This window comes from Gracilinanus agilis, chromosome 2 (genome assembly GCF_016433145.1).
Source record: "Gracilinanus agilis isolate LMUSP501 chromosome 2, AgileGrace, whole genome shotgun sequence".
Classification (NCBI taxonomy): domain Eukaryota; kingdom Metazoa; phylum Chordata; class Mammalia; order Didelphimorphia; family Didelphidae; genus Gracilinanus; species Gracilinanus agilis.
The window spans coordinates 302,770,823-302,784,519 of NC_058131.1; the positions used below are offsets into that span (position 1 = coordinate 302,770,823).

Sequence of the window (13,697 nt, forward strand, 5' to 3'; positions counted from 1 at the left end):
TATTTTTCCCTTCTTAATATCTTAATGAATGATCAAGTATATAGTCCTGATTTATTCCTACTAAAATGCTTTTTGTTCTCCCATTGGCACATAATTTTATTAACTCATTATATTGTCTGTCAGACCTTTACAAAGAAAGTAAAATTGAACTCTTAAATTTGGTTAGTTGTCTTTTCTACTAAGGTGTTAAGAAGGATGGACTTCTGAGCTTTCCTATGTCTCTAATTAGCAGTTTCTTTTGCAAACCATAGCATATAAATTTCTTTAAGGTCTGAATTTTCCATGTTCCTTACCTCCAAGTTACAAAACACAATGAATGTTCGTGCTTCATATTGTAAACCTTACATGTAAAATTGGGTTATGATTAATTATATTATCAAACTTATGGACTCCCTTGACTAGCAGTGAATTAAGGCTTCTCATAATATTTGCTGGTCTCCTGTTGGCAAATAATGTTTAGCATCTCAACACATTTCGTTTGCCTTAAATTTCCCCACTATGAAGATGAAACAAATAGTAGTATTTCTTTTTCTTTTACTCTTCTTTTATTCTTTTCATTCAAAAAAAAATACTTATTGAGCATCTACTTCTTGCACACTATACCAAACACTTTTTTAAGATACTAGCATGACTGTTATTCAGTGGTCTAATCAACTGTTATTATGAACATCAGGTTTCTTGTTTTATATAGCCATTTCATATTCATAGTTACCTGTATTGCAGTGACATTTGACTGATTTGGGGTATTTCAAAAATGTAAGTTTCATATTGGAAGAGGTTCCAGTTTTTATTACATCAGATTAGACAAGACACACAGGTTTAGCACTAGCAGGCAGCATTGGCTTCAGAGCAGCAATTCCAAAAATTGTTTCAATTTTTAACTATTCCTAATGGCCTTGTCCCTGCTTCTTCTTACTTTGCTATTTATTCTTCTTGCTCCAAAAAACAATTCTCTCAAGGATTAGGCAAAGAGACCGACTTAATATGCATAAATTAAAGCCCATGTGTCCTCCTGTTTAGACTAAGCCTATTAATGAAACTGTGGAATTGGTAGTAGAGTCTTCCAGGACATCTACAAGAAAGAGAATCCAGTAGAGACAAAAATGACTATGAAGTGGACACACAAGCTTTAAGAGCAGTCTTGGAGAAAATCAGCTCCAAGTTAAATGATCCACCAGCTACCTCACTTGATGGGAAATTAGACAGATTAGCATAACACATTAACAACCTCGAATAACATAGACTTGTTCATCTAGTAATGTATTAGAAACAACAAAGATTTTTATGGCCTTTAAAGAAAATTAAATCCAGCCTCAAAGGAGTAAGCTAGGCATCCTTGAGATAATAAGACACACTGGACAAATAAATACTTATCCAGTAAAATGGCATTTTATTTATTTGTGCCTTGAGTGTGATGAAGGATTAAAAAAGAAGTACTTTTGAAAAATGCCCTGAATTTAAAACTTGCAGAAAAGGTGAAATAAGGCAATAACCTTGATTGCTGGCAAAAATGTGGCATAGGAACAGACAATAGTCTTCCACTTCAAATCTATAAATCAGGAAAGAATAACTAAAGAAAGTCTAGGGTCTGCCAAGGACAAGTGGAACAAAGCTTTTCTCTCCTACCTAGATAGAAATAATTTTTTGGAGGCTATACTGTTTCTATAGAACCCGGTAGAATTTTTTTAATAGGAACTCAAGTCCTATTGTATGAGATTTAATAAATTTGGGGAAATTTAGTGAGCTCTAATGCAGGAGCAGGTGACATATGCTTGCTGAGTCTTTTATATACTTAAAAGCATATGTCAAACAGACTTTAAAGACTTGAATGAAAGCTACAGGCCCTTTTCAGTTGTACAATTCTGATATGAGAAAAGTTACTATGAGTTGTTGTATTTGAGTTTCTGGAGCAAAGGTGCTTGTTCCACATTCCCATTCTCGGTCATAATTTTGACAAAGCCAGTGGCAGATGCTGAAAGGTAGGCAGACATGGTATGTATACCTTGTAAAATTTGGAGGATAAAGTTTTTTTAGAAATTCTCATTTTTGATGCAATCTCTTAATGACACAAAAAAGAATATCACTTATCACTGCCCCCCCCCCAAAAGAGTAGTAAAATTGACTAAAAACTAAAGTAGATAAGGAAAAATAGAGATTTTAGTGGCAGGAGCATTAGGAATTAGAACAAAAAGATATGGTTGCTCTTAGGAGCTAAGAAGTTGCCTTAAATGTTTCCTCCAATTAATTGAAGTTGTAACATGTCATCCCTAAGGACAGGTAAGTATTCCAAGTAGGCATTCTTTCTATATATGTGTATGCATGTGTACATGTCTTTATGTGTGCACATGCTTACCTGCCTGCAAATGCACAAATGGACAAATGGCGAAGTGCTATTCTGATATTCAATATATGTATAGAACTTTTTGTTTTAAAGCATCTCTTCACCTGACCCCTCTATATTTATAATAATAATAATAACAATGACAGAGAGGAATGCTCTTCAGAAATGAGTTACAATATGCCCTAAGGTTTGACAGGTATGCCAGGAAAAGAGAAAGGAGAACTGAAAGAGATGAGAGACCATCTTCCATGTCAAAGGCCAGCCCTTTGTAGGTAGGAAAATCAATGTTAGCTATAGATGATAGAGAATGTGGGTTTCACATTTTCCATGTAGCCTGTTTGAAATCATTTTTTAGTACAGTAAACATAAATAAACATGTTAGCCTGCCTCTGTAAAGGCTGGAGTATTGTTCAGCTTTTTATAAGGGGGAATAACTAAATGCCTTTTTTTTTTTGCTTTGTTATAGCAATCAGCAAGCTTTTTTACTAGAAAATGTCCCCTGCAATAATGCAAGCTGTGAGAGGGCTGGTCGTATGTTTAAAGTCTACTGGGAGCTATCGGATCTTAATCAAATCAAAGATGCTGTGGTTGCAACCTTCTTTGACATTTATGAAGATGTGAGTTCAGAGCTTTTCAGTGTGTTGGGTTTTTAATTGCCATCTGCTTATTCTCATTTGAGCTTCCACTTTGAGCTCCTCCTCAGCATTTGACCAGAAAATGTGTAGATTAGCTAATGAAAGCAAATGGATGAATTAAAGGAAGTCCTTAATGTTGAACAGTAAGAGAACAAATTCATTGATGCCTTTCACTGATTGATACAGGAAAAATGCCAACTATCTAGAATAGATTTATGCTTATGTGGTTTTAAAAGGCCCAGGTGCCCAAGCTGCTGCAGATTTATATTTGTACACAGGTATATCAGCTGTGTGGAGTTTTCATCTGGAGACAGTAGCAAATTCTGCTTCAAAAAAACATTCAATCCATTACTGGATTGCAGAGGAAAGAGCTCAGTCTTTATAAGCTGTGTGATTGTGAAGAGTAAGTTCACAGCCTCAAATTGTTATTCTCACTCCATCCCTGATTGTCAGATGATCTTGTACTAAGCTCAAGATGACTCTGTTCTTCTATTTACCACATCAAAGGTTGTGGTACAGAAAGAAAAAAAAAGTAGTCTTCAAAACATTTTGAGGACTACTGAGTTAATATAATATAAAAGCATCCTAATTACTCCTCTCAGCGTACTTTGAATATAAGAAGATAATAAATCGCTAAATGTCAGTCTTTGTTAGGAATTGAAAATTATAAACTTCACATTAAAAGTACAAACAATTAGGACAATCAAGCCCAGTTTCCAGGTGTTGATTATGTCTTTGGATTTATTCAGGCCCTTTATCTGCTTCTTTTCCTCTTGCTGCCAACTCTTTGATCATTTCCTTATCAAATAGCACCAGAGGGAAGACTTTTCTTTAGGGGAATGGAAAATAGAAATCATACAGAAACTCCCCAAGCAGGGAAAAAACAAATTGTTTCACTCAGCACTTGTCCATTTCTTTGTCCCATGTAAAAACTGTCTAAAAAACACTTTGGGTTAAAATTTAATTGAATGGGGCAGCTGGGTGGTTCAATGGATAGAGAGTCAGGCTTGGAGATGTTAGGATCTGGTTTCAAATCTAGCCTCAGACACTTCCTTGCTGTGTGACTCTGGGTAAGTCACTTAACCCCACTTGCTTAGCCCTTATTATTCTTTTATCTTGGAACCAATACTTGGTATTGCTTTTAAGACAGAAGATAAGGATTTTTTTAAAAATTCAGTTGAACAATAAAAATGCTTGTGGCCTCAATGCCTCTCAAACATAGCTAAACATCATTATTTCCATTTATCCCACGAGTTTTGTGTATTGGCATGGACATTTATTATTTAGTTTGGTGCCTTTTTACCTTTATGGCTTGATCTGTGTATTTTTCCCCCAGGGCATCTTAGACATCATTGTACTAAGCAAAGGTTATAAAAAGAATGATTTTGCCATCCACACACTAAAAAATAACTTTGAAGCAGATGCCTACTTTGTCAAAGTGATTGGTGAGTATTCCTTTTATTATTATATAGTAAGGCTAGGTTTGGGGCAATTCAACAAATGTTCAAATATATATTCTCAATGTCTAAGTAAACATACAAAAATATAAACGCATCAGAATCTCTCATTATGTTAAAATACATATTCTTTTTTAATAAGAAGACCTAGTACCACACTTGGAGTTTCAGTCTATTTTCCTTTCTTAACACTGCCTTTAACACAACTTTCTAATTTTCAGGGTACATAATTAATCCTTGAATTTGACCATCAGTGTCTTCTCATAAATTTGCTAAAAATGTGTGTGTTTAATACTTTTTCAAGCTGTGTCTTTTGGATTCCTAAAAAAAAAAAAAAAAAACATAATTGTTATACTTATATTTTTTTTACTCAAGCCAATTAGTAAAATGAGGGTAAAGAGAACAAAAAACAGTTTGCGTTTATGCACTGGTTAAGCAAAATTCCCATTTTATAGTATTTTCTTATAATAGATTTCAAGCTAAATTTTGCCTTTATTTCCAAATTTTCTTTTTTAATATAAATTTGGCAAACATCAATAGATATGAATATTTTCCTTGTTAAAAAAAATCAACAAAAGAGCTTGTATGAAACTATGAATCTCTGTTATATACAGCTTGAATTCTTAAAGTTTATATTAAATTTAATTCTAATCTCATTTCTGCCTAGCTTGTCTATTTCACCTTTACTTCAAGACACATTCATCTTTAAGCCATGTCAAATTATTCCATTTAAATGCCATTGTAGTTCAAGATTCTGCAGGCTAATGCTTTATATCTTGGCTTTCTAAAATTCACTTTTATGCCAATTCCATACTAGTAAACATAAACTGGTAAACAAAAAATTGTTGATGTTGCTACAGCAATGCTCTTGGACACAGTTCAATCCCAAGTTATGGTTGAAATCCAAAGTCCTGCTGAAGAGATTTGTACTTTGTCTGTTGTAATATGAAAGCTCATGCCTGAGAGAATGATTTACTGGAGCACTTCTATAACTATTTGACTGTAGAATCTAGTGAATAGAGAATCCTGTTTTTCTCTCATCTTCATAACATATTTTTAGAAATTTCAAGGTTTCAGCTATAGTCCATTACCAAAAACTAATTAATTCCACAGCATGAATGTCAGAATCAACAACCTGCTTGATCTCTGCTCCTCAGAGGTACCTCACTTCATCCTGAAAATTTAAGTATATGTTAAAAGTTTTTATTTAAGTACATGTTAAATGTGTTTGTTCAGTTTGCATTATGTCATAAAGGAAGAGCCTTGATCTGGAACAAAAAATAATAATCCATGTCACCAAAAAAGCAGAGTCATGAATAGAGCATACAATTTTTTTAAACTTAAAATTATAATAATAATGCCATGCATTTATATAACATTTAAAGTTAGAAAAACACTTTATTATGTTATCTCATTAGGTCCTCACAACAATTATATGAGGTATGTGCTATTATTATTCCCATTTTACAGATGAGCTATCTGAGGCTAAGATTGTTTGAGTGAATTGCCCCAGGTAACACTACTAGTAAATATCAGAAGTAGTACCTAAGTCACATCTTCCCAATTTCAAAACCAACTGTTCACTATGCCAATTAGATACCTAAGCCCAGAATCCCATGGCATCTTTACTAGCAAGATTTGTGTGCTAATAAGGCAGAAAGGAATCATAAATAAGTATAAAAAGACAGAAATAATAAATATATACTTTTATGTACAATAATGTTGAAATGGTGGAGCAAGCAACAAAGTGTTTATTAAATACATGCTCTGTGTCAAGCACTGTGTTGAAGCCTAGGGATACAGAGTAAGGAAAAAACAGTCACTGGCCTCAATGAGCTCATAGTAACTTACAGTGGCAACATGCAAAAAACTGTTTACAAAAAATATATGTAATATATACATTGGATATCATCTCAGAGAACGCAATAGTATTAAAGGGGATCATGAGAAAAGACTTTTGGTAGAAGGTGGAATTTTAGCTGAGATTTGAGGAAGCAGAGAGGAGGAGAGAGATACAAATGCCAGACGGGATTTTATGTTTGATTCTGGAAATAACAGGAATCCTCTAGAATTTACTCAATAGGGGACAGGTGGTAACATAGTCAGACCTGTGCTTTAAGATCACTTTGGCATTTTGAATGGGAAAAGTCTTGAGGTGGAGAGACCAATCAGACTTTATCAATAGCTCAGGCTAGAGATGATAAAAGCCAACACCAGAGTGGTGAAAATGTAAGAAGGGAGAAAGAAAGGGAGTATGTATTATTAAGGTAAAATCAACAGAACTTGTCAAAAAGATTAGATACGGGGAAGAGAGGAGAAAGTAAAGAGTAGAAGATGACACCTAGGTTGTAAATCTTGGTAACTAGGAAGATGATGATACCCTAAATGATAATAAGCATTTTGGGTGGGAATAGGAAAATGAGTTCAGTTTTAAATATGTTGAGTTTAAGATGTACACTAGAGTTCTAATTGGAGATGTCCAAAAGGTAGAGATTCAAGACTAGAAGTTAGGAGAGAAAGAAGTGGATAAAGAGGTGTAAGAATCATGTGCATAGAGATGATAATCAAATCTGTTGAGAACTAATGAGATCAACTGAAATAACATAGAGAGGGAAAAGAGAAGAAGTCTGAGGACAGTTAGTGAGCATGACTTGGATTAAGATCCAGCAGAGACTAAGGCTTGACCAGACAAGTAATAGGAGAATCAAGAGTGATCCATAATGTAAAAACCTAGAGAAAAGAAAGTATCAAGAAGAATAAGATGTTCAGAGACTGCAGAGAGTTCAAGAAACATAACAATTGAGAAAAAGACATTGGATTAGGCAATTAAGTCACCACTGGTAACTTTGGAGATAGATTAGATTCTTTTGAATGATGAGGTCTAAAGTTAGACTATAGACAGTTAAAGAGAGAATAAGGGGAAAGGAAATCAAGATGAAAAGGAGAGAAAGAACGATAGCTAGCAATGAGTAAAGGTTCAAGGGAGGGTTTTTTGAAGATGGGGAAGATATAATCTTGTTTTAGGTAGTAGGGGAAGCTGCCAATAGACAACTAGAGATTGCAGATTAATGAGAGCATGGAAATGAGAGAAAGGAAAGGAAAAGGTTAAGGAAAGGAGCAAGCACTTGTTAAGCACCTACAATGTGCCAGGCATTGTGCAAAGTACTTTACAAATAGCAGCACAATATTCTGGAAAAGACAGAATGGAATAGAATCACTTATGCATATAGAGGGAAGGAAAAGGGCCACCTCTTAATGTGAGGTGGGGGTGAAGAAGCCCTAAATAAGATAAAATGAGAAGAAAAGAGGGAGCTTTCAATGATTGGTCTCAATATTTTCAGTGAAATATGAGGCAACCAAGGTTCTTAGCTGGAAATTAGGAGGCCCATAGAAATGAGAGAGGAAAAGGTTTAAACTTTAAGCTGAAAGTAAGTTTGGTACTGCTAGATCAGGCATTCGACAGAGCACAGTTCAAGTGTGAGTAGGACACTGGGGAATCTGGTTGAAGTTGATGAGAATTTGAAAGGGGATAGTTTTAGTAGGTCCAAGAAAAAGGATATAGTGACAACTGGAAATATGGCGTGATGGTAGGGAGCTAATCACTGAAAGAAAAAAAAAACACAAGAAAAACAATTAATACAAAATAGTAGCCCATGTAAGAACAGAAATTACTGCTCAAAATTCCCTACTTACAAGTTTTTCATTTAATGGGACATTTGCATAGGTTTTTAGTAAATATTAGCAGAATTAATATTAACTCTTATGTAACATTATTTTGCAGGTTATTAGTGGTGAACTTTAGAGTAATTTCATCATGTAATTGATATACCTTACAGTGATAAGTTTAAGGTAGAAAGAATCTTCAGAGTATTATTGAAAAAGGACAAAGTGTACTTTGTGAAAATATGATGATACGTGTCTGTCTACACCTTTTGCTAGCAATGTGTAATTTATTAAAGTACTCTAGAAAACTTGAGCAAAGCAATTCAAATAAATAAGTGATTGCATTTCTTAAGGACAGGCTGAATTTGTGATTTTGCAACAACCTGAATTGATTTACCAGCTTTTGGCAATTTTTGCCCTCAGGCTAAGGAAAGTTCCATTACGTGCAGCCACATGTTTTTTTGGCAGTAAATAAGTGCTAGTGAAAGAATAAACTAAATTGTCATTAGTAGCAGCACCCTACAGCATATGCCAAAGAAATTCCAGACTAAGGATCTTTTCATCAGTTTTCTGAAGGAGCATGGTAACATTCTCTTTTTTCATATGAGTCTTAATACCTAAAGTTATTACTTCTGGGAGTGACAGAAAGCTGAAATCAACTTGAGCAAATATAGTTGTGACTTTTGATAGTAGTGGCCACATGTATATTTTAAGTTCACAACTGATCCTACCTTATTTTTGTTTCTTTGTAGAAGGCCAGTTCAGAAAAGCAGAAAGTAATAGAAGTTCTTAATTTGGGCCCTCACTTAAGCATCAGATTTGCTTTTGAACTTGAGTTATTTGCTACTAAACTTAGAGATTTCACCTGTACTTAATAGAAAATTTTGGATGTGACACAGAATTGAAAGAACATAACAATGTACTCCTTACTTAATAATAATAATTTCTTACATTTACTTAGGGCTTCAATTCTTTCTCATTCATTCCTTCATTTCATTTTCTCAACAATCTGATGGAATTCTTTAATAGGAACTTCTTATCCTCCTAACTTTTAAATAAACTTTACTTAACTAGCAAGGAGATAGTTGTCAAATACAAGGAAACAAAATTTGAGACCCAATAACAATTCTAGTCAGTGTAACAAATTTATGTGCCTCTCTCAGTTCCCTCACATTAAAGTTTTTCCTACAGCCCAGAGCTGTGAGTGACTCAAATATTCTAAGCCAGTGATGGGCAAACTACAGTCCATGGGTGAGATGCGCATCCCCTGAAATGTTATTAGGCTGGATGACATTATTCCTAATCTGACAAAAACAATGAGTAGTATACAATACAATGAAACTTCGAAAGAGTTGCCGTAGAAACAGAATGACAGATGAGCATTTCCTTTCCTTTGGTCCCCTCTTTAAAAAGTTTGCCCATTACTGCTCTAAACTCTTTTATTTTCTGACTCCCTTCCTTGGCTTCACAAATATGTTAACTACATAGTTAAATTATCACAATGCCCAACACCCTCAGGGTATTTATCAATAAGTCCATCACAGACATATATATAATCCAGTGGTATCAAACTCAAATAGAAACAAATCCCTATAGGCTTCATATTGTCTTAGTGTGGCTAGTTGGCACAGTGGATAAGTGCCAAATATAAAGACAGGAAGACCTGAGTTCAAGTTCAGCCTCAGATACTTACTAGCCATGTGACCCCTGGGCAAATCACTGTTGGCCTCAGTTTCTTCATCTATAAAATGAATTGGAGAAGGAAATGATCCACTCCAGTATCTTTGCCAAGAAAACCTCAAATGAGGTCATGGAGAATTAGATCAGACTGAAAACACTTAACAAAACAACACATTATATTTTTCTTTATTTTGTTAAATATTTTCCAGTTATATTTTTATCAGGTTCCTTCTACCCAAGAGTTTTGAATCGGTCCTCAGGCTGTGATTTTAGTATCTCTGTCTCTATTTTACACTTGGGGAAAAAAAAATCAAACACAGAAAAATTAAGTGACTTTCCCTGGGTATGTAGTAGAGCCAGGACTAAAACTCAAGTTTCTAAGCTCCTGGTGGAGTAGTCTTTCCATATACCATATATGGTAAGCCCTATATGATAAAAGTTGTATCATACCTTAAAAATCATAAAATATACAATTTCATTAAAAAAACAGGCCTGTGTAATAAGAACATGACATATCACAGATATTTTGGTCAAATAAATTCTGTGCAACACATAGAATTTAGTTACAACTTGAAAAATGACAGAAAAGGAAATGCTCTTTGACCATTTCTCAGTGGAGATGTTTGGAAAGCCAAAAGGAGGGGACAGTTATCTACCTTTTTTTTATCCTGTTTTTATTCACTCATGATATATAATTTTCATTATTACAATAATAGTCTAGCAACTGTATTATATTCATGATATTTGGCATTAAGACATAATAGAAGACTTACACAAATAACTCATTCTCTCCATGACTTTAGGTAAGTTAACTTCTCCCCTCTGGACTAGAGTGCTCTCAGCTGTGTGAAGACAGTGCCAGACATATTGGGGATTCTGTGAAAGCTCCTAGGATATTGGCAACCACTTTTCTAATAAACTCCCCAACGGATGTTATATAAATGCTGAATGGCAAAGCTGTATTAGGATTTCTGCATACCTATGAATCAGTTTCATCTTAACATGGCTGTGCTTTTAAAGAAATGAGGCTTAGAAGGTGTGTGGTTTGGCAGGGGTTAGCTGGTGCTTCAGCCAACAGTACTTACTATGAGCCCTAAATTGCTGTTAGAAAGATGCAAAAGAAATTGTCCTGCTCTCCATGAATCTCAGAATTAAAGTAAAGTATGATTTGGAAGGACAGGAATTAAGACCTGTTTCTGTAATAATTCCAAGTTTTTCACCCTTACAAATCCCCTATGGAATATTTAGTTCTTTATGTGTTTCTCACACACACACACACATTATAGTTCTTTCAATAAACTCATAAACGTGTATGCAGAAAATGCAGGTTCATCCTAAACTCTGTTGTACAGTGTTGGAGGGTGGGCTTTTAATAGAGTAATAATAAAAAAGCTTTGATGATTTTAATAGAGTATTCTTTTTTCTGAGTAAAATACAGTCAGTGTAGCATATATGAAATTCTGATTCTAATATCACCTGGGAAATTAAATTTCTACATTTATTTAATAGAATACTGACACCTTAGTTATTCATATCCTTGACATTATAAAGTTTTTAAATTATAATTTAGGGTTGACATTTGAAGAGAAGCTATCACAATCTACCTTTCCACTCACTTTCCCCAGTCATCAAAAAGAAACTTTTAGGAGGAGAAGGTCATTGAAGAGGGAAGGAGAAATACTGCATCCTTATTTCCCAGATACTTAGTAGACTTCTCTCCACTCACATAGCCACCACTCTGATTATCACTCATCTGAACTATCTTAATTACTTAATCTCCATGCTTGTCTGCTCTCCTCATTCCAATCTATCTTTCACAAAGCTGCCAATGTAAAATTACTAGAGGACAAGTCTGACCATGTATGTCATTTCCCTACTCAAAGATATTCAGTTACTTTCCATCATTTCTAGAATAAAATAGAAATTCCTCAACCTAGTATTTAAGGTTTTCCACAGTTGAGCTCCTCTCTCTCTCCACCCAAATTTATTTCATGCTATTCTCCTTCATTAACTCAGCGTTCCATCTAAATTGGATTATTAGCTATTTCCTGAACCTGACAAGTTAGGAGGACTATAGGTTCCTACTAGAAAACCATTTGAGATTGTTGAGAGAATTAAATGAGGGAATGAGTGAGAAAGCTTTGAAAACCATAAAGCCCTACACATGTACAGAGGATTATTATTATTAATAAAGGGTACATGGAAGGCATTTAATAAGTGTGGTATTGTACTGAATTTAATGAAATTACATTCTTAAGACTTTCCAAAATCTGAATAGTAAATATTGCCCGTAAGTCTAGAGAAGGATATTGTGCATCAGAGAAAGGAGCATATTTTCTGAAGGCTTCATAGCCAGGAGCAGAATTGTGATTAAAAACAAGATGTACTGACTCCCTCTCTCATATTTTTTGCAACATACTATGCATCACATAACAGAGAGAAGAACAACCCTGAAACATCTCATAGATTATCCAATTTTCATATTTTTAATCTGTATAATAATACTGTCATCAAGTAATTTCATGACGATTATTTCAAATAAATTGAAGTTGCCTTTTTATATTTTAGCAACTAAGTCTTTCCATTTCTAATCCCAGTTTTACTTCAAGTTCTTTTATATTAGATGATGTTAATTAAACAACCACCTGTTTGACTCAGTGGGAAAAAAATTTGTATTCATCTGCCAGCTCCCTCCTCTTCATAATAAATACATTTTATTGATACATTTTACTTAAATGTTGATGCTGATTGATAATAGCTATCTTTTAAAAATCAAGAGCTATGTTCATTCTAAATTAGGAGACCAAGTCCAACTCAGAATATAAGAGCTTTTTTTGTTTGGTTGGTTTTTTAAATTTTTAAACCCTTACCTTCCATCTTGGAATCAATACTGTGTATTGGTTCCAAGGAAGAAGAGTGGTAAAGGCTAGGCAATTGGGGTTAAGTGACTTGCCCAGCGTCACACAGCTGGGAAGTGTCTGAGTCCAGATTTGAACCTAGAACCTCCAGTCTCTAGTTCTGGCTCTCAATCCACTGAGCTACCCACCTGCCCCCATAAGGGCTTTTTAATGGACATGATTTCTTTGAGGTGATGTATTCAAGCATCCGGTACTGACTCTTCTAAAGTATTAATAATTCTACCAGTGGTATGAACAAAATGAATGAGCTCATCCATGGAATTATCTTATTACAACATCTGGTCTGTGTTCTTCCATATCTTCAAATGAATATTGTTTGTGACAGATGATTGAAAGCAACATCAAACTTCTCTTGCTGGCCTTGTAGCCCTGCCTCTGTGTAATTAACCTTTGTATATGTAGAATTCCCATTAGAATGAAAATAGCTGAGCTTTTGTTCCTTAGCTAGTATTGATATGGAATTGTCTTTATAGGGTTTTTTTTTTCTTTTAGCATACCCAGACTTCTGTAAACCATTAAAAGACTTCTAAATTAATATGATACCCTGGAAAACATTATCAAAAAAAGAATTTGCTGTATTTGTTCTAACAGATATAGTAATTGATCAACAACTTTTATTAATCACTCATTGTGGGCCAAGTACTGTGTTAGGTTCCAATATATAGATAAAAATAGAAACCATCACAGTTTAGTGAACTTGTGTTGTATTCAATTCAATACATTTCACAACTACATTAGTGCAGTTTTACTTTTCCTTCATAATGACCTTTTATGACTAACTCTGTATATGACTCTAAGAGAAATATTGTTATGCCCTTGGAGGTTCAAGTCAATTCAGCAAACACATAGAAGCATTAGGAACACAAAAAGCAGCCCCATCCTGAAGAAGTTTATATTCAACTCAGAAGATATAACATACATACATACATACATATATATATATATATATATATATATATATATATATATATATATATACAGATAAACAATTACAAAGTAATTT

General features: G+C 34.2%; 1 protein-coding gene across 1 annotated transcript in view; it reads left to right on the plus strand.

The window, feature by feature from the left end:
• Nucleotides 1-13,697, plus strand: part of ITFG1 (integrin alpha FG-GAP repeat containing 1) — a 262,800-nt gene that overhangs the window by 169,341 nt on the left and 79,762 nt on the right. The window contains exons 9-10 of the mRNA XM_044659729.1: nt 2,808-2,958; nt 4,313-4,421. Of these exons, the coding sequence (XP_044515664.1) occupies nt 2,808-2,958; nt 4,313-4,421 (260 nt within the window). The remainder of the gene's footprint in view (nt 1-2,807; nt 2,959-4,312; nt 4,422-13,697) is intronic.